This window comes from Otolemur garnettii, unplaced genomic scaffold, assembly GCF_000181295.1.
Source record: "Otolemur garnettii isolate 467f Iridium unplaced genomic scaffold, OtoGar3 scaffold00010, whole genome shotgun sequence".
Taxonomy (NCBI): Eukaryota; Metazoa; Chordata; class Mammalia; order Primates; family Galagidae; genus Otolemur; species Otolemur garnettii.
Window position 1 is genome coordinate 10372997 of NW_003852405.1, and position 21023 is coordinate 10394019.

The 21023-nt window shown below is 37.8% G+C and overlaps 1 protein-coding gene across 2 annotated transcripts in view; it reads right to left on the reverse strand.

Moving 5' to 3' along the window:
* Positions 1–4198: 4198 nt before the first annotated feature.
* Positions 4199–21023, reverse strand: part of PLPPR4 (phospholipid phosphatase related 4) — a 44246-nt gene continuing 27421 nt past the window's right edge. Inside the window, exons 3-7 of one of the 2 annotated variants that reach the window (XM_003784124.2) lie at positions 17177–17306; positions 14651–14846; positions 12271–12328; positions 11358–11531; positions 4199–8085 (exon numbers count right to left, since the gene is read on the reverse strand). In XM_003784124.2, the coding sequence (XP_003784172.1) occupies positions 6772–8085; positions 11358–11531; positions 12271–12328; positions 14651–14846; positions 17177–17306 (1872 nt within the window). In that variant the 3' untranslated portion in view covers positions 4199–6771. The remainder of the gene's footprint in view (positions 8086–11357; positions 11532–12270; positions 12329–14650; positions 14847–17176; positions 17307–21023) is intronic. The other variant, XM_003784125.2, reaches the window with a different exon arrangement.

The window sequence follows — 21023 nt, forward strand, 5'->3', positions numbered from 1 at the left end:
GTTTGCGGTAATGATAGATAAGTTAGTAGAGATATCAATCAAGGAGACACTTGTGCATTTCATTCTAGAATCCGAGAGAGAGGTAAGAGCAAGAGATAAGGAAGCCACATACCTCTGGCAAATAACACAGATAAGAACTAACACTGCTGACCAATCATCACACAATATTTAAAATACTTTACTTATATTTATTTATTTAATTTCCATAATAACCCTAAATTATTATACCAGTTGTACAGGCAAGAAAACTGTGACACACAGTAGGTGAAGCTGGAATTTGAATACTTAGCCTGGCCCCCAGAACTCACTACTTCAGAACTCTGAAAAATAGCGTGATGATAATCCAGGGGTAGATTAGGTGGAAGTAAGAGAGGCGTACATATGGCAGTTACCCAGAAACCGCTGCAGGTCCTGGGCTCTAATATCTGATTTTGAATTTAAAAAATAACCTTAAAAGTTTGACTATAATGACGGTTTTCTATTTTTTTTTTTTTCAAATGATAGAATAAGTAGGTACACCTTTTTGGCACTTGCTTCCAGAAAGATTACTGTGGAGGTGGGAACATTTGAACAAACAACTGTTGTTAAATCATATGCACTATGAAAAGACGGCTTGTTCCAAGAAATCTGGCTTTTACTATGTCAACACTTTTGAAAGATGTTTCAAATAAGAAAAAGGAGAAAAGCATGAATAGCATAAGTTTGCATCTCACAGTAGATTTCTGAGAACTGTGAAAGTTCAGGGCACAATCAAATGGGCAAACACTTCCTTCTCTTCCAAATCCCTTCATATTTTCCTTTATGTCATAAATTCTGTTACTTACTTATGCTAATATCTTTGTCATTCACAGCAGATAGAACACACTGTACTCATTCAATTCTTCTTATATCTGTTGAAGACCTATTGTACTTAGGAGCTACTTAAAAAGAGATTACAATTTAGCATGTAGTAAATATTCAATGCCTCAATAATCAAATTGATTAATAGTACAAACCATGTGATTAAGTGAATACACTGGTTATGCAGAACAAAGAGTCATAAGTCGTTTAAAAAGGGAGAGACCAGGTTAGGCCTTTTGACAAACGTACTGACTCTGGAGTCAGAAGATTCATTCATTTAAAAATGCTTATTGAGTGCTCAATCCATGTGGTGGGGTGATGTGTTAATTATGACAGATTAAAAAGTGAACAGAAGATATTTGTCCCCTTCTGTTGGTGCTCCCCTGACATCTACCAGCTGTGTGACTTAGTAAATAGCTTAGAGGACAGAGGGGATTTAACAAAAAGAGAGTAAAGACATTTCAGAATGGGAGTTAAAAACAAACCCTGTGTGTACACAAACAGGCTTGCCTTTATATATGTAAATGGAGCCAAGCCTGCTATAAATCTACCTATATCTGTATTTTTGTCTATATTTACATTTATGTATATCTACATCTATCTACCCATATCTCTATCCTATCTATCTATCTATCTATCTATAAGTCATCTATCTCTCGATCTACCCACCTATAGCTAAGGCTGTTGCAGGAATAGGTTTTTGGGAGAGGTAGTAAGTATAAGGGTTTGTAGGTCATGTTGTAAAGGGTCTTGAAGTTGATATGACAGAGACTGATCCTTAGTCTCCAGCAATCATTCTTATCCTCTGCGTCCTAATTAAAGACACACAAGTTTAGCTGGGCCGGGACCTTCCAGTGACAGACTATATCCCTCAGCTTCTCTTAACAGCAAGAGAGAACCAACCAGTTGGACCAACTGGATAGATAATAAATGATGCTAGCCACATCTTCTTAAAGATGAAGCTACTGATCCTTGACTTCTTCCTTTCTGCCTATAATTCTGATGAAAAAATGTGACAATTAGAGCAATCTTGGAAGCTGTATATTAATGATGGCCCCAAAGACTCACTCATATCTCCAAATATAAGTTGCTCATATCTGTACAATTTCTTGCATGACATGAATTCACATAGTGTGTAACTGTTTGATGTTGCCTTTTTCATTTACTATAACCCCCTGGAGATTCATTCAAGTTGTGTGTCTTATACTTCATTTCTCTTTATGGCTGAATGGCATTCCATGGTAAGATTAAATAGCTGGTTTAATCATTCACCCATCAAAGGACATCTGGGTTGTTCTCGCTTTTTGGCTATTGCTAACAAAGCAGCTATGAATGTATACAAGTATGCAATTAGGAACTTAATTCTAATGATTGAAGAGAGAAATTTTCATTTCTGTGAGATAAATGCCTGAGAGTGCAATTAGTGAGTTATATGCTAAGTATATGTTTAGTTTTTAAAGAAATTGTCACACAGTTTTCCAGAATGGTTGTATCGTTTTACAGCCCCATAGAGAAGTCCAAGTGATTCCGTTTCTCCATACTATTGCTAGTATTTTAACATTGCCACTATTTTTAATTTTGGTCATTTTTATAGCTATCTAGTAATCTTTCATTGCAGTTTTGAATTGCATTTCCAAAATAACTAACAATGTAAAATATCTATTCGTGTGCTTATTTTCCATCTGTATGCCCTCCTTGGTGAAATATAAGTACATATTTTTGTTGTTCATTTTTAATTTGTTTGCTACTCATAGTTTTCTGTTTACTTTGTTATATATGTTTTTAAACTGTTGAGTTTTAAAAATCCTTTGTCTACTCTAAAATATGGCTCCCCAAAAGAGGGGATAAACTCATGTGGTTTGGGCCATTTGGGTGGATTATAAATTATGGATGCCACTTCTAAGTCATCTTCTTAAGGACAAAGGAAGCAACTTACTTTTGACTTTCTCCCTCCCACCCCCATTAGGAAGTAGCCAGGTCTAAAACATCCTGATGTGACTCAGGGAATGGGAGATCTTATGTAAATTCGGTTCTCTCATTTTTCCTTTTATACCACTTTTAAAAGGTCACTTTAGAATTTAGATACATATTTCTCTCTGGCAAAAAATGAGAATGATAGGACAGGAGGAGTAAAGGATATACAATGGACACTCAACGAGTTTGTTAAGTAGAGTTGGGGGCAGAACTACAGTTTCACACAGCTCTTTACTCATCATTTACTGTGGTGCACAAATCCATACAATTAGAGACTTTCACTACCTAGCAATGGTATGGACAGTGAAATACAAGTCATTTCCACATCAAATGCTCCTCTAGAGAGTTCCTGTCTACTAGAGAGCATGGTCGCCAGGGTTTTCTATGACTAGATTTTACCCGTCATCCCTGTGCTACTTATTATTGAAATTATAATCAAGGCAGAGAAAATGGTGTGTCCCATCACAAACAGGCCATTCTTCATTGTTCCGGCCTTGTTTTTCTTTTAGATTAAATCATCTTTTAATTTTTTTCAGTCATATGACTTAGATGAAATTTCTCTCTGAATCACATACATTTCCATATTCCCTTTGACTTTAATATAAAATGATTCATAGATACCAAGTGAAGACTCCACCTGTAAAAGATGGAAAGAACATGATCCCTAGTGACAGCTTCTTACTTGTGCAATGTCATACAACTAAGTTCATGAACTCATCCTAGAAAAAGTGCTCCGTACCCCATGGCTGAGTAGTACTGCAGTTGCCTGTGAAATACTCCCCTTGTGAAGCTATGCTCCCATACCAACACCTAGTTCACCCTTCAAAGCACTTTTTGTAAAATGAGTTCTCAAGCTTAATTGTCAGAACCTGTACAATGATAGCTCTCAGGCCAGTCCAGAGAAGTAGTTCCAAAATTGCATAGGTCCTGGGTGTGGTCTCAAAATTTCAAATAACTAGTCAGTGTTAATGACTTAGAAGAAAATCTTGAAGTTAACAGTGAAAGATTTTTTTTTAAGAAAAGCTGATGACACCAATGCCCATGATGGCACAGAGAGTGATACTATTTGGGAAAATACACACATCAACTACTCTTAGTTAAAAGTTGATTCAGATCAATTGACTCTCACTCCTCTGAATTTTCTTTTTTATATATGATAACACTGATATATGAAAAATACATCTAAATAAGTATAAGTAGAAAATTAAAATTCTAAACAATAAAGAAACGTCATAGTTTGACAAATTTTTCATTCCTAAAGAAACATTCTGCTAAACAATTATAAACATAATTAATTTTAATTTATTCTTAGTTTCTCAGCTAGTTTTCTATAAGTGAAGTTATTATCCATTAATACTCTGATGTAAAAACCAAAATGTGCCCATTTTGATGAAGAAATCTAATCTTTATTTCTATGATGTTAGCACAATATACTCACACAATAGCTTTGATCTGTACTTAACAAAATACATTTATAGCACTTTACAAACTTTCTCAGTTTGGAAAACATTGCATAACATTTTATTAAACACAATACTTTATATATATATCATATATATATATTTTCATAATTTTATTTACTTTAAAAAGATAATTAACTCTCTTTATTCAATACTTGATTTTATCAATAAAGCATGGCCTAACAAAGAAAGAAGTGCTCCCATTAGCGAATAAGATAAATAGAATACTAAGAAGAGATACCACCTGTTAGTCTGATTTATTTTAAATTAAGGTACCAGTGGAATGTAAACAAATTTTTTGTTGTAATTTTTTTTTTTACAAAAGACGTGTTATCAAATATACATGCAGAGGTCTGAGTTCTAGTGTCTTATCATTATATTTCCTTAACAATGTGGTACAATTTGTTAAGTTATTAAAAACCGTAGCCTTTGGCACTTTGAGTAGAAAAAGAATATATCAATATTTATGTAAACAAAAGAAAAAACTTCAATGACTTGAGAAGTACTTTAAAATCTCGTCTTAAGAAATAGGAAAGATTAGGAAATACCAGACTGCACCTGAAATGCTGCAGCTTTTTTTTTTGTTCTTCAGAGTACTAAGACCAGCCCACCTTTCCCTCTGTGAACTGGCGCCAGCCACGAAGAGCGTCGTGATGGTGGTGGTGGTGGTGAGAAGTGGGGAAGGCAACATTTGACTCCCACTCCCCTCTCTGAGAAAGAAATTGCCAGGAGGGATCTGGTTGAGTCTGTATTTTATTGCCAGAGTTTTCAATTCTGCTGGTTTCAGCTGAATTCCTAAAACCTTAGGAAGTTGGTTTCTCTAGAAACCTTTGCCCTTTCCGTGTAGACATTGATAATGATGTGGTACCTCTTTTGTCTCTAAACAACTCCTGTTACTTTTATTTTCATTGCAAAGTGAACTCAAATCAGATCAACCAGTTCTGTTGTTTGCTTTAATTCCCTTGGCAATCATCAAGTGTACATTAGAAATGGCGTAGAAAAGATGGAATACTAAATGCTGAGAAGTGTATGTTTCTCATACTGGAAATTTTTAAGTTGGAAAAGACTTCAAAATGTTTTGTTTTTAATATTTTTACCAATGATACTGGCTTCCTCGCGTTTAGGCTCAAGGCTTGATTCAAGATAGGTAGCAAAAAGTGTCGTTTGCACGTGAAGCACCCCTATTCAGTTATTTTGAAGGAATACATTCTAATTTATAGCATGAGATACTTTTACCTATGAGTTTGTATTTTTTCCAGATTTTTCCTGTTGGTATCCAATTAACAAAAATATTTTGGGGGAGAGGGTCAAATCCAATTACTGTGGCTCTAATTTAAGGGTCATCGGGTGATCAACAAAATTAATGATCTGGAATCAAATACAACTTTTAGATTACTTGTTAAGGTCGCAACCTAAGCCAACGGGTTGGAGATACCTCAGGGTACACTTGACCAGCATTTCTGGTGATGTAACTCACAATGTCAAGTTTTGGCTCAGATTTCTCGTTCGTAAATTCACAGCTGTATGTTTTCCTCAAGGAATGCCAATCGGAATTTTCTCTTTTAAAACAGAAGAACATACCTATAACATCGAAAGAAATTTAAAACCAGGAAAGAAAGAGGAAGCCACAAAAAAAGCAAAAGATGATCACAACAATTTCAAAAGTTTCTCTAAAACAATATATTTTTAAAATTATGCAAATGTGTGCACTAAAAATTCATTAGCAGTACCTGTATTTAAATGAGAAGGAAGCAGCAGAAAAAACTATGCAGAGAAGTACTCCTTATTCCCTTTCTCTGAAAATACTCCTACACAATTTTTTTTTCCTGTTGAAAGAAAGCAGAATTTTGAAGAAATGCACAGAAACCTTTTTTATATTTTGACTGTTGACAGCCACTATGGAGAAGCTGGGGGGGTGTCCTGTTCTAACACAAAGCAGCCAGCATCTTCTTAATAAATTAGTATTTCTTTGACAAGGAATTGCACGTCACTATTTTCACAGCTAAGTAGAGAGTTTACATGGTATACGTACGCTAGTGATCAGCACCACCCGTATTGAGCTTTAGGTGCAGATTCTGCAAAATGAATATATAATTCTGCATGGCCTCTGCTGTAGGGAAAACCTGTGTGGGTCCGGGGTTCTCACAGCTAATTATAAAGAAAAGTCCCCATGGTTGGCACATTCAGGAAGTGAAACAGTACACATTGGAAGGAAACCGCTTTCTTTTGTTGCTGTCTTCCGCAAACCCTTTCGAGCTGGACCACACGTCTGAAGCAAACTCTTCGCATTACCCGGTGAGTTAGGTTCTTGCATTGTGCTTTTCCCTCCCCTGGATGTGAAATCTACAAGTTTAAGGGTAGTAGCTCCTCAGAGTTAAGAGTCCCGCGCTGTGCTGGACCGTCCCGTTGGGTGAGACTTCCCAGCCGCTGGAACAAGCTCGGGTAGAATCGACACGCTGTCTTTTGGGAGGAGCCCGATCGATGGGACGGTCGCCACTCAATCCTTATACGCCCGTGTGGGGGAGGTTCCTTTGTAGAAGATATTTCTAGTGTTTTCGGGGCTGTTGCTTCTTTCAGGGATTAAAATGATGTTGCCCTTTCTCCGCAGGGTGGAGTCGCGGGAAGAGGAGACCGACAGCGTCTCGGAGCCGATTTCGCTGCCCTCCACCGGGGTGACGCGGATGGTGGTGATTCCGTGGTGGTGGTGCTCGTTACTATCGATGTTGCTTCTCTTGCGATCTCCAGAACCAAAGCTGTCTTTCAGGGACTCACAGCTCTCCGAGTCCCTGTTGAGATCGTTGAGCTCGTACGTCTGGCGCAGGCTGCTCTTTTCCGGGGCTTTCCACTTCCAGGAGCCGCTGCCCTCGCCTTCGGTGGACGGGATCTGGATGACCGGCCTGTTGTTCTCGGGGTGGGCCTCGACCCTCACGATGCCGCTGGGCTCGTGGTCCGTCAGCGTTTTGTAGCGGATGGAGCCGGTGCAGGAGACCGTGCTGCCTTCCGTGTTCTTGGGGCTGCTCTGCAGGACGCCCTGCTGCTTGGACATGGCTATGACTTGCATGATCCGGGGCTGGCTGTTGCTTCGGTTACAGGCCACGGTCTTCTCGGCCGCTTTCAACCACTTGGCCCGGGCAGAGCTGCTTTTGGGGGAGGTGCTGATGTTTTCCTGGGTCTCCTCGGGGATGTGCACCAGCTGCGAGGACCCAGGGCGGGACTGAATGGACACCCGTGGCCCCCCGGGCATGCTGTTGTTGCACCCAGGGACCGAGCTGGGCTGGATCTTGAGGTACTGGTTCCCGGGCCCGTGGTGGTCTCCGTTCACTCCCACCCTCGGCTCCGAGCTGGACCTCATTTCTATGGATCTGGGCGGTGACTGTCCGGGCTCAGTCTCTATAACCTGCAGGGACAGCTTACGGCTTTCGTTCTTATTCTTCCACTGGGTGAGGAGCTGCTTGGAGCGAGCGGAATCCATGGACGCGTGAATGCTCGCGTTCCTTCTCACCGGGTCCTCCACGGACGGGGTGTTGGCTCTGGGCAGGGTGTTGCTGAAGGTCACCATGTTCTCCTTCCCCATGGGGCTCCGCGGGGTGATGATCTCCACGTCGGCGTTGGCCCTTTTGAGCGAGCTGGCGTCGCGGGGGTGGCGGTTGAGGATGCCTTCCGTGTGCGCGATCCCGTCGCTGCTGCTGCCGTTCTTCGCAGATAATACTCGGTTGGGGTCTTGATTGAGGTCCGTCAGCGATCTGAGGGCTTCTCTGTGCTGGAACATACTCTCTTCACTCGGTAGGAAATTCCCCACAGCATACAGGCCCTGGTGTTCAAGAGAAAACCATAATATCATGTCCCGGAAGACACAGGTACTAAGAATTTCCCTTAGGGTACGCCCTGGAGTACATATGGATAGATCAGTGTGCGTTCCCTATGCAACACTGATTAATTCAAACGACAGCAACAACAAAGCTACAATTATGTGGGGAAATGACTTGTAAGTTGTATCATACATCGCTGCCCTAAAAGGCTCAGAAATCCACTGTATGTTTTGAAAAGAAAAGACAGACAATGCAAGCAACCAGGACATTTTTCTGCTTTTCAAAGCTAGTCACTTTTCTGGATTTAAGAACTTCTTGTGACTGGCATCTCAAATGGCTTAAATGATTTATGTTACCTTCCATTTTCAATCATACTTTATGATGGAAAGCAGAAGAGGTGCGGAAAATATACAACAGTAGATGACTCATAAATCAGGATATCAGGTTTTGAAATGAGGTCGGAAACAGACATGGTTACAAGTTACACTGAGGACAACCTGTGCGTTCAGCTCCCTACAGGGCGCTCCTGGAAGAGACAGCAGAAACCATCACCAGCCTGGAGCACCCCTATTCCTTTGTTATTTAAACTTGGCCTTGAATTGGGAAATCCTATATGATTAATTTGGTATCATTGTACTAAATTTGAGCTAAATTTTATTTATTCTTTTCTTCATAGTCTATCAATTTTTTGTTTGTTTTACACGAGAGGCCAAAGTTTGGAAAAGGCCAAAGTTTAGTTAGACTCAAAATTATTACCATTTGGACACAAGGTAGATCTAATCCCTGTTGGATTTTCAGGTTTTTAGATACTGGTTTAGTAATAAGATCGATCAAACAGATACTTATAGCATACCTTTACTGGGCTAATTTAAAAAGAAAGTACCTACTGTCTACTTTTCAAGTCAGAACAAAGAAATATTAGCGATGCAATATCTTATAGAATGGTTAACGGTAAACAACAAAATTGGCTCAGAATCGATAATTTTCCAGTTTTAGAGCATAGAGTACGAACAGGAATGGAACCAAATCAAGCTCTTGCCTGCCCAGCTATTTTAATTCCTGGTTAAATTGTTCTTTTAAGTACTATTTATCTATGCTCTGACCACTAGAATTCACCAGAATGAACAGCCTTACCTAATGTCCTGTTAACGATTGTACTTAAATTTGTAAGTTTGGGAAAATCCTCCACTATCCTGTAAGCTCTGATTGCGTATTGACTGTGAGCCCTGGGATATAAAGGTATAGTCACGTGTTGCTTAATGACAAAGCCACATTCTGAGAAATGTGTCCATAGGTGATTTGTCATGCAAGCATCAGAGCGTAGTTACACAAATCTAGATGGGGGAGCCGACTACACACCCAGCCTACGTGCAGTAGCCTATTGCTCCTGGGCTACAAACCTGTACAGCAGGTTACCGTACGGACTATGTAGGCAACTGTAACACAATGGTATTTGTATGTCTAAACACAGAAAACTTACAGTAAAAATACAGTAGCATAACCTTATGAGACCATCATCATATACGTGGCCCCTCATGGACTGAAACGTCATTATGCCACGCAAGACTGTGGTTGTTTAATGTTTATTAGGACAGGAGGCATGTAGTCGTTGCCCTTATTTTATAGGTGAAGAAACGTGCTTCACCAAGCCTGTGTAACTGGGCCGAAAGGCAGAAAATTTGCCCCAAATCCTTTGAACTGTAAAGCTTGTGTGAATTCTAGGATACTACGATATTACACATGTGCAAAGACAATGCATGGATGAGAGAGGGGCAGTCTCAGTCTTTATTTCTTCTGTAACACGTGTTGGCAGTCGACACACCCATGAGCAACATGGGCTTACGGACGAGTCCTGGCACACTCATTTTAATTTGATCCCTTTCCCGTCCACTAACAAAAACAGGTAAGAATGAGATTTAAAGCAACAATTCTGACTAGGTTAGTTCACAAAAATGAAAAAGTTTATAAAATCGTGGCACACGTAAGCACTTTCACTATATTTTTGTAATCATTTTCTTGTAATACCTTTCCCACATGCTCCGCGATGACGATTAAGAACTGTGGCTATCGCTAATCAATTTTTATTTCTCTCTCAGCTCCTCTCAGTTTTCCTCATTGCCTTTTCCTCTACATGTTACTTGTATGTTAGTATTTTGTGGCTCCTTTTTATTCTTAAGATCTGACAATTTTCTAGACCCCAAAGAACTACAGTGATACTTCTGCTGTAATGACCCTGACCTCCAAACTTATTTCTCCAGTACTGATTGCTCTTTTGAAATCCACACACACACACACATTTCTAACTGTTTATTGATTCAGTTGAGTTCCTGAACTTCCTTCCCTCTGCACCAACCTGCTGCTGTTGTCTGAAGTCAACATCTGTCCATTCTGCCAAGCTAGCAAGCTGCCTGTTGGCTCTCATTCTCCCTGCTCTCTCACCTGCCACTAATATTTGCTCTCACACATGTCCATCTCTTTGTCATTTCTTTCTCTTGAAGGCCCTTGCTCCTTTCCTGACCCTAAGAAACTCAGTTTTTAAAAAAACACATGACTTCGTGCAGGCTTTTCTAACTTCCTTAGGCAGTGTGCTGTTCCTAATGCACTTTGTTCCTGCCTTATGAGATCATGTAACATAATGAAATCATTTATATTTATGTCATTGTTTACATTCAAAACTTCTAAAGAATATGTTTTTTTCCTCACAGTTTTAATGTTTAGTCTAGTGCCTGTCACAGATTAGATATTGAATAAATGTAAAATGAATGAATGAATGAATGAATGCGTAACTGAATTAAATGGACAATCTCAGTTTCCTTATGTTGGGGGACTATTTCCCTTAGAGGAAGATCAGGTTTGAAAATACTGTTACAGAATTCAGTATTAGTTGGATCATAGTTACATTTACGTGCTGAGTTTGTGTTGCTGAGAGTTATATAACCTTTCCTTAAAGCTTTACTTTCACTAACCTTATTGTCACTAATATTCATCTTCTTTTGTGTGATTATAATTAGTAATACCTGCTCTGTCCCATTTGGTGGCATAAGATAAAAAGCAACAGTCCTTCTAAAATCACAATTTCTGGCCCATAGTAAAAGTTCAGTAAACTATTTTATTGAAAGTGGGATATGTGCTCTGTCTTAGAATGGAGATGCAGCCAGAGATTGTTGCATGAATATGAAATGTATTTCAAGTAACTTATGATAGTGCAAAATAGTCTTTGCATGTCTGCCATTTTAAACTGGGGTTTGTCAAAAAATAATAATAAATTATTTACCAAGTACAGTGCAATTCCTCCTCCTATTAAAAAGCCACAATAGACATCAACGGGGTGGTTCTTATACTGAGTTATCCGTGTTAGCCCACAGATGATTCCACAGATGATAAATGTGAAGACCAAGAGAGGTTTCAGAAGCTTAGAGGAATCCGTTAATGTGGAATTGAAGTACATCTTAAAAATGAAAGAAGGGGGTTAAGTATGTTAGAAAGGCCATTTTATTAGTAAATTATAATCAAATAAAACTTTAAACTCAAAGTTCTAACTGGTACACTTGATATCAATTTTCCTGCTCCATTTCCCTGCTATGGCTGTATTCTCTATCTGCCAAGAAAGGAAACGCATAAAAATATCATCAAATAAATAACACATCTCTCATTTAATTACATGAAAACTTAAAGAAATGAAGCAGTAGAATTAGTTGTTTAATTTTTTAATCTCCATGTAACTTGTCACATAATTTCAGGACATCTTTCTCCCCAAAGACTTCAGGGACCACTGTATCCATTAGACACAATGACTATTCATTCTGTAACACTGATCAAATTTACACTGACCTGGAGTTTATCATTGTTACTTAAATACTGAGAGTTGTATGTGTGAGAGTGTGGGCATAATACCATTCTTTCAGTTTTAGTAACATTCTCACCATTCACAGTACTTTCTCAGAAAGTATAATTAAAGGGCTAGCTGGCTAAACAAATATGATTACAATTGAGTAGAAAAATCCTTTCACTGTATTACTTTTATAGTAGTATATGATTTCTGCTTTGAATCCCCTGTATTGAAGGGCTGCAGTGCTCCAGTTTATCATTCTGTTATTATACAGATCTGGATTAGTCATCTAGAGACAACACTTAACTCCTCTGATATTCGTAGAACATAACTCAACAAAGAAGAGCCAGTTACTTACCGAAACATACACAGCTGCAAAGGCAGCGAGCGTCGCATGTTGAGAAGGGAATGACTTTCTGCCAAAGGAAGACAGTCAAATTATGCCTTTAAGTTCAGATACAGCACCAGCAATCATCTCAAGAACACTGGCTGGTTAAAACGTTCAATATAGAAGCCACAGGGCAATAAGCAATAACTTTAATTTCTGTTTAGTTTTCTGGGGAAGGCCTGAGTGGGGAAATAAACACTGCTAATCACCATTAATATTAACAAATACAAAATAGTGATGTGTGTTCTGATAGAAATAACTGCTACCTTGGCAAGGGACCACCACGATACACTTTTGGAATGAGGGGTGAAAGTAGAAAGCATTTCTGTTGTTCTTCCATATCAGAGCCATGTATTGTCAGCTCAAAGCAAAAGTTTATGAAACCCAGGGTTTAGTGGCTTTAAACTTTTTCTATGCTCCTAAAGATATGGTTTTATTTGCATGAAAATTTTAAAAGGTGAATTATTTTATCACAGTAGTGGATCTAAGTGTTTTTTTTTTATACTCTAGAAAGCATAAGAAAAGCCCAGTTTTAATCAAGATGTTTCTTTGTATATTCTACTTGACAATAATTGTCATCTTAAGAATCACAGATCTGCCATTTGATCCTATAGTTCCTCTACTATCCAGAAGACCAAAAATCACATTCTAACAAAAATACATGTACCAGAATATTTATTGCAGCCCAATTCATAATTGCCAAGTCATGGAAGAAGCCCAAGTGCCCATAGACCCATGAATGGATCAAATAATTGTGGTATATGAACAACATGGAATATTATGCAGTATTATGCATTTAATATTATAATATTAAAGAAAGATGGAGATTTTACCTCCTATATGTTTACATGGATGGAGCTGGAACATATTCTTCTTAGAAAAGTAGTTCAAGAATGGAAGAAAAAGTATCCAATGTACTCAGTATTACTATGAAACCAATTTATAGCTTTCTTATGAAAGTTGTAACCCAATTATAGCCCAAGAGAAGGAGAAAAGGGAGAAGGAGGGGAGGGGAGGCAGGAGGATGGGAGGAGGGAGAGTAATTGATGGGACCACACCTGTGGTGTATCTTACAAGGGTACATGTGAAATTTACTATGTGTAGAATATAAATGTCTTAACACAATAATAACTAAGAAAATGCCATGAAGGCTATGTTGACCAGTTTGATGAAAACATTTCAAATGGTATATAAAACCAGCACATTGTACCCCATGATTGCATTAATGTACACAGGTATGATTTAAGAAAAATAAAATAAAATAAAATAAAAAGAATCACAGATAACATTGTTTAAACAATTTAAGATGTGGGAAGAAGAGGTGGAATGCAGGGTAGTGGAAGGACAGTCAAAAGAAGAATAGCAATTTCCTTCTATGGATTAAAAAAATAGGAAAAATAAAGTTCACTTATATTAGTGCTCTCCCAATTTTCTGGCACCCTAAAGAAGATTGCCATGCAACAAAGATAACAGGATTGAGAAAGAATAGAGGACATAGTTCTGGAACGTAGGTCCAAATTAATGAATAGTTTGTGAGAACTTGACTGTGTCTAATCACATAATATCAGGCTCTGGTTTTTCAGGTGTAGCTCTTAACTTATTTTTGGCTCTTTAATCATCTTTGGGAACCAATTGAAGGGCATATCCATTTTTTATAATAATGACTTCTGGGCCCTTATCCATCTGTAATTTATTCCTTTTGAGATTTTAAAATACAATCTTTTTCATGCAAATTTATTTTTACTTGATTGATTTAAAACATTTATAACATTGGTAGTTTCCTGAATTTATTTTCTAAACTGTAAGGTCAGAGGCTGTATAGATCTTTTGTGTTCATTCAAAGAAAACATATGTAGTCCTAGGTGTTACCCCTTCTCAAATTCTGCCAGAAGGAAAATTCACATGGTTCTTTTGATAAAACATAACTAGAGATAGAGCTGTAACTATCATAGATGCTTAGTCTCCCACTTAAGCCAATACAAAACATACTTGTATATCGACTGTCAGTCATGACTGGTTATAAATATCCAAAATAAACCAAGTCTAGTAACCTAAAATCATAATTAGTATAGAGCAGATTGCAAAATATGAGTGGATTTTGGTGATATAAGGACAAGTGGCAAGATTGAGGCTGAGGCTGAGACTGAGGTTGAAATTTAAAGACAGAAAGAAGATTTTGGAATGAGCCACCAATAGGTTTCTATGATACAGTCACAGAAAAGGTTACTGAATTGAAAGGAAAAATAAAACCAAAATTATGACAGAACAGGCATATGTCAAAGGGGGCCCCCAGCAATTACTGAATAATGAAAACACCAAGCTAGAATGTTTTTAGATCTCAGTGTCTAACCTGCCGCTGTTGATAACAGTAAGGTCAGATCCTGAGCAAATATCTTCCATAATGTAGGAATTTTCTTTGCAAGATACATTCAGAGAGGTATAGTTTGGTTTGCACACAGTCAGAAAGTATGGTGCCTGATATCCTGTGGACAGTTGTATGATGTCTGTAATGAGAGCTGTAGAGCAGAGTCCAAATACGTGAACACCTATAAACAGAATGGAAGAAATTGTTACCACGTCGATGGTTAATGCTGATGTTGAGTCAACAGCAAATATGTTTATTACATGTTAACATGACAATATTGAAATTTATTGTGATATCTTCTCTAAGTTCATTTTGGGAAGATAGTATAGAAAATTACTAAACTTCTAAACAGGTACTTGGAACCAAAATAAGGTCAATGAATATCTCCAAGGTCGTAATTTGAGGCTCCTTCGTCAGTTTGGTTAAATAGGGCCAATTCTTAACATTGTAAGTATAGGTCACTTGTAGGACATTGGGAATATTTTCAGTGACCAACTATGTGATTTGAGAGGGATTAAATATGGGGAATGAGGCTGAATTGAAAGTGACTTTAAATTGCTTAACATGTTTAAGTTGTCAGTGCTCTCTCTCCTGGATGGTCTCTAACTTTAGCCACAATTGCCAAAGTCTACAGAATCCATTTTAATTCCCTACAAACTGAAGTCAGTTGTACTAGGAATGCTAATTAAAACAGAGAGGAGGGTAGGCAGGGCCTGTTATGGAAACAACAATCATATCCTGGGAGCCTGCCTATGGGCTTGGAACTGGGAGATGTTCTTATATCCCTTGATTCAAATTCTTTCTTTTTTTCTTTTGTATCCAAAAAGTCACAACTCTAGATATACACTTGTGCACATGAACTCCACGTCTGCTGGAAGTTGCTAGGTTGGCTTTACCATTGAGAGGCTAGCTCTCGGCTCACATGGTCTGGAACTTGCCTGCACTTTCCAGCTTGTCTTGACACCCTAGATTCATTCTGACTAGATGGCCTGAATTCTGAGTCATATTTTGCACATAGAAATAATTATGAAAGGCACCTGAATAGTTCTGTAACAGACACCTGAAGACCCAGAGTTGGGGCTTGCGTGCCTTACTGTTCGCATTTTTCTTCTCTGTCTACTGTCGCCTAATCACCACTCCCCTAATTCCGTCTCCATCCACACACCTGTGATTCACGGCACAAAAATTTTATTTCTATATCTTGATCCCTAGAAGCATGTGAGGTCTTGGACAAGACTTTGAATAAAAAAGGAAAGCCACCTACTTTTACCTTGGGAAAAGGAGAATCTCTGGCCCTACAGAAGATGGGGTTATAGACAGCTGACTCTGAAACATTGTTCTCTAGCGTAGGATAGATAATTCTTCCAGGCATGAGCTATTTCAGAGAGGGTACATTCCCCTTGGTCAACCGCATTTTATTACATTAGGGGGAACTTTCTCTGAGATTAGCTACATATTCTGGAGTTTCATTTCCTTGCTTCAGTCTGTGATCCAGCTAACTGGCCTGTTGTGATGATAAGAAAATGCTGGTGAAGCAGCGTCTGGGGCATGATTTTCATCCAATTTTTCCTCTCGTTGGAGAGAAAGTTGGCCTTATCCTTGGGAGTCTAGCTGTCTGCTCACTATATATGTTTCTATAATTAGGTGATAGATAATTATCTACTAGGTATTTAATGAAGCTGTCTATATTTTTAAGGTGACATGTTATAGGTAAAAATAATTTTATAGTGACTTCTTGGGGATAAATATAAAACATTCAGGTTGGTGTGACATATTGTGGGTGACTATTCCACTCAGTGAAAAGAAAAAGCCTGTGACTCAAACAACATAAGGATAGTCCCATGTTAGTCAGAAGAGATGAATTTTCAGAAACTGATTTGATTCAGATGCTGTTTAGCCAGGCCTAGAGATTTTCTCTAGAACTCATAAAAAATAGGAGGTGAAGTTAGAGGCTATCGTCAAGGAAAAATAGCCACTGGCAAAATGGTGACATTTCTATGTATGATAACTTTTGGATGAGAATCCTCTAGGACAGCAGTTCTCAACCTCTGGGTCGTGACCCACAGGAACTGTATTCGAGGAAGGTTGAGAACCACTGCTCTAGGACAATGGAATTATTAATGTGACTTAAGTAATTTTTTGAAAGTTATATATTCATATTTGCCTTTTAATATTTATTCTCCATTTAAAAAAACTGAACACAGATCCAGTGAAACCATTTCAAAGTAAATTCATACCTCAACCATATATATATATGTGTGTGTGTGTGTCTGTGCATATGTACTGAAACTCATGGCATGTTAACCCTCAAAACGAGGGCCATATCTGTAAAGAACACATTTCATATACAAAGCCCAGATTTGGTGTTTTAACAGTTTTCTTGTGGAATGTGAAACTCCTGTACTGAAATTATACATCTAAATTATAGCGTTAGAGACCTAATATCTGTAATTAAATATAACAGTTCTATTTGAAGCAACATTTCCTTTCTTTGCAGTTCTCCACACCTACCAACAAATCTGACAGCTCTTCGAAGGAAAGAGTTGAAGTTGCAGCCTCCAGCATTAATGTTTGGCTCCAGTCCAACTCCATTTCTTCTTTTGGACAGACAACAGTAGAGAATTCCTTCTCCTACCATAATCTGCAAAGACAAAAGGGTGTTCAGGCAAAACTCTTGGTACATCCATTCTATCAGCAGGTATAAAGAATCATATGTCCTCTCTTAACACATCATCAATCAACGAAGATGTGTTACTCTAAAATGCTCTGGGGGGAAGCCATTTCTCTTGAGTATTGGCGCAAGCTGTGAGAAGTGATTAATCAGGGCACTGAGTTAGCTGGATCTTCTGGACTCCTGGGTACTGGTTAATTAGGTCAATAAACCAATTTTGGATTGAATAGAAGGATGGACCCATGGAAAGCGTGTGAGTGTAAGAAGGTGTTATCTAGAGCACAGCCTCCCCAGGAATCTTTCCGTGATAATGGGACTACGTTGTGCACCGTCCAGTACGGTAGCCGCGACCGAGCCCTTGAAATGAAGCTACTACAAATGAGGAGCTGAGTTTTTAATCTTATTTCATTGTCCTAATTATTTACAAATTAAATAAAATTAAACTTAACATGAAGTAGGCACATGTGGTTAGTGGCTATCCTATTGGAGAATGCAGATTACAAGCGAATTTAGGTCAGCAGGGCAGTATTTCCTAGGTAGAGATAGTTAGCCAATGTGTTCACCAGAGACAACCGCATGTACCATCAGAAGGACCATTTGAAGGAACAGTGCACTTTGCTGAAGGATTTAGGACACACGAGATCAGTGAAGGAACTCAGTAATTTTTAGGCATCATTTCCTTCAGCAAATTCTCATTGAACCCTCTCCCCGGACCCTGAATTGATCATGTCTCCTACGTGGCTTCCTGCCCTTCCCTCCAGCATAGTTTTGTTAAATTGTTTATTTGATTGTCTCTCACTAGACCAGGACCCTCTGAAAGAAGAGCGATCATTTATTTACCTTTTATCCTCACCATGTAGCACCATTCTGGGCACGATGGAGTTTGTGTTTTTGGCCTTTCCTGTGGGAATTAAAATTTGCTAACTCCTTCAGGCATTTGGGTTGTCTGTTATGCAATATGTGGAAAAGTAAGATTTGAAATTATATGTTTTATTTATGCAACCAGCTTTCAAATATTTCAGATTATTGTGCCTACAAGACTGTTGTAAAATTGGTTATTTGTTTGTATATATTTGTTCGTATAAATTTATGGGGCTGAGAAAAGTAGGGCTCCATGAGATCCTAACAGTCCCTCAGATGTGGGGGATTCTGTGACTGTAAGGATTATAAGCATGGCAAGGGCTAAAGGAGATTATCTAAGGGAAACCTCCCAGCTCTCATTACTACCTTAACATGTATCTTATGAAGTCTTCAAAATTACAGTGCGACATTTCTAAAAAACTAATGACACCAAGCATGTGGTCTTCTGTTTTGAATATTGAACTTGCTATATTAAGTTCAGTAGATAATATGATATATGTACAATTATAAAGAATATTTAATCTGTATAGAAATATAAAAAATAATTCTCCTAATGGACTCTACCTATACATGCAAAAAGTATGTGGCATGATAAACTCTTGTAAGATTGATCATTATAGAAATAATCAAAAGGAATTTATTTCAAATTACTGAACATCGAGTTAACCTTTTATATTTGAAAAATATCATCCCACACTTAGCGCTTCAAATTAGACTTGGAAATATAAAAAGATGCCATACCATGTGTAGACAAACGTGACAATACAATACTTCCCCAGAATAATATCATGGATATTTCAGATTAATTATTTCTAGAAAATCAACCACTTATTCCTGAAATGCATTTTTGTAGAACCAAAAGACAGTGAATTCATCTTCACTTCTTCATAATTCTGTGAATAATTTTGTTTTATCTTTTCAATTATATGGTTAATGATTCACATCTTGCCCTTGAGTATTAAATTATATAAAAATTTGTTTGTACAACTTATTTATGAGGGAAATGGGTCATACAACACCACACTCATTATCTCAAATGACCTTGACATTTAAGGAGTTTTATTTTGGTTATTTTAATATGCTTAAAACTGCAATGCGTGTATCAACACTACTTGGCTTCATTATGTACCATGAAGAGAGATTTTTTGCCATTATTTTGACATCACTCAACTCTCCCACTAAGGAGCCCATTAATTTTCTCCTTATACTTCTTTTCACTTAACCTCAATTTATATGTCATTGCATGAATTTTCAAAATGATTCACTTTGGCTTAAAGATAGAATCCTCCTCGGGGTAAGGGGTGATACTTCCTGATGTATTTCCAAATGTTCCCACTTACTTCCTCTTCTGAAGGAAATTGCCATATTGCTATATTGCAATATGGAGCCAAGGTTTAGGTTTTAACAATAAAATTATTTGTTGCTGTTACCATTTATAAATAGAAAATAGTTTAGGATGAATCTCTGTTTGGTGTTGTACCCAACCTTGAAAAGACCCAGTACCTTGTGTGTATGTGTGTGTCTAAAATCAGGGATGGGTTTGGGGAAGAGATAATTTAATGATTCCATTTCCGGGCAATTGTTGAGAGGAAATAGATTGCTTTTAGAATTGTCAACACAGGCAGAACTTACAATTCAAAAACTCTTTCTTATAAAATAAAACAAAACAAAAAGATTATAACATTCATCACAGCATCCTCAACTTTTAAATTTCCAATGAATTCTGGAAGCCCTACATTTAATATTCTTAATGCTGATTGTGTAGTCTCCTAAAGCTAAGGCTACCTGCTAGGAACTATAATTGAATTCTGATAGAACTCTCCTATAAAATGAGGTGTATTCATCCTTTAATACACATATGCAATAAAATTTTCTTTCCAGAGAAGAGAAACCATATTTTTTTTTCTGTTCACATAGCCATTATGAAGATTTGTGATAAACACATATATTTTGTGCTTTTTCTCTGAGAAATGATCGCCAAAGGACCTAAACAAAATGCCTGTCTTACCACTCTAAAGTAAATGAAAACTGAACACTAAGGAAGAAATATTACAATTTAAGGGCAATTTCAGAGAAATAAGAATATGCCTTGCACAGATTGAAAGGCATTTTTCCAGTTTCATGTTCAGCATCACGAAGACAAGTTATTTTTAAACATTTCTCAAAGCAGAAAAATATCTGAGAAGCAAATACTAAATGATTCACATTTAAATTCCTATATAAAAAATAAATTGTTTTTCCTTTTATTCACATGCAGGCCCTTTTGGAGAATATTACTGATTGTGAGATCTTATGTTTTGCTTTATCTGTAACAAATAGGAAACTCCTCTTAACACAAGTCCACCGGGCATTGTGGCAGGCCCCTGTGTCCCAGCTCCTCAGGAGGGTGAGGCAAGAGAATGACGGGAACCCAGGAGTTTGAGGTTGCTGTGAGCTTGATGCCATGGCACTCTACCCAGGGTGACACAGTTAAACTCTGTCTCAAAAAAAAAAAAAAATAGAAAAAGGAATAAAAGCTGTTTCCAAGTAAAGGATTCTTTTTGCTTCCCTATCTCTTTACCACTCTATTTTTGGAATGGATTTGTTCCACCATAAAGATAAAAAAGAAAATGACCTCCTTGAAAGTGAGAGATTAAGTCTGTTATTTTCATCATTAGGAAGAGGTAGAAAAGAAGTTAGACGGGTAATATGTGTGGTAAGATTAGAGACAGAATGATGGTCTAGATTAACAACATGACAACAGACATAAGATCACTGTTGAGAAAATATATGTATTGGGAGAAGCCATTAAACACATAGGGAAAAATCAAATTAGACCCAAAACGA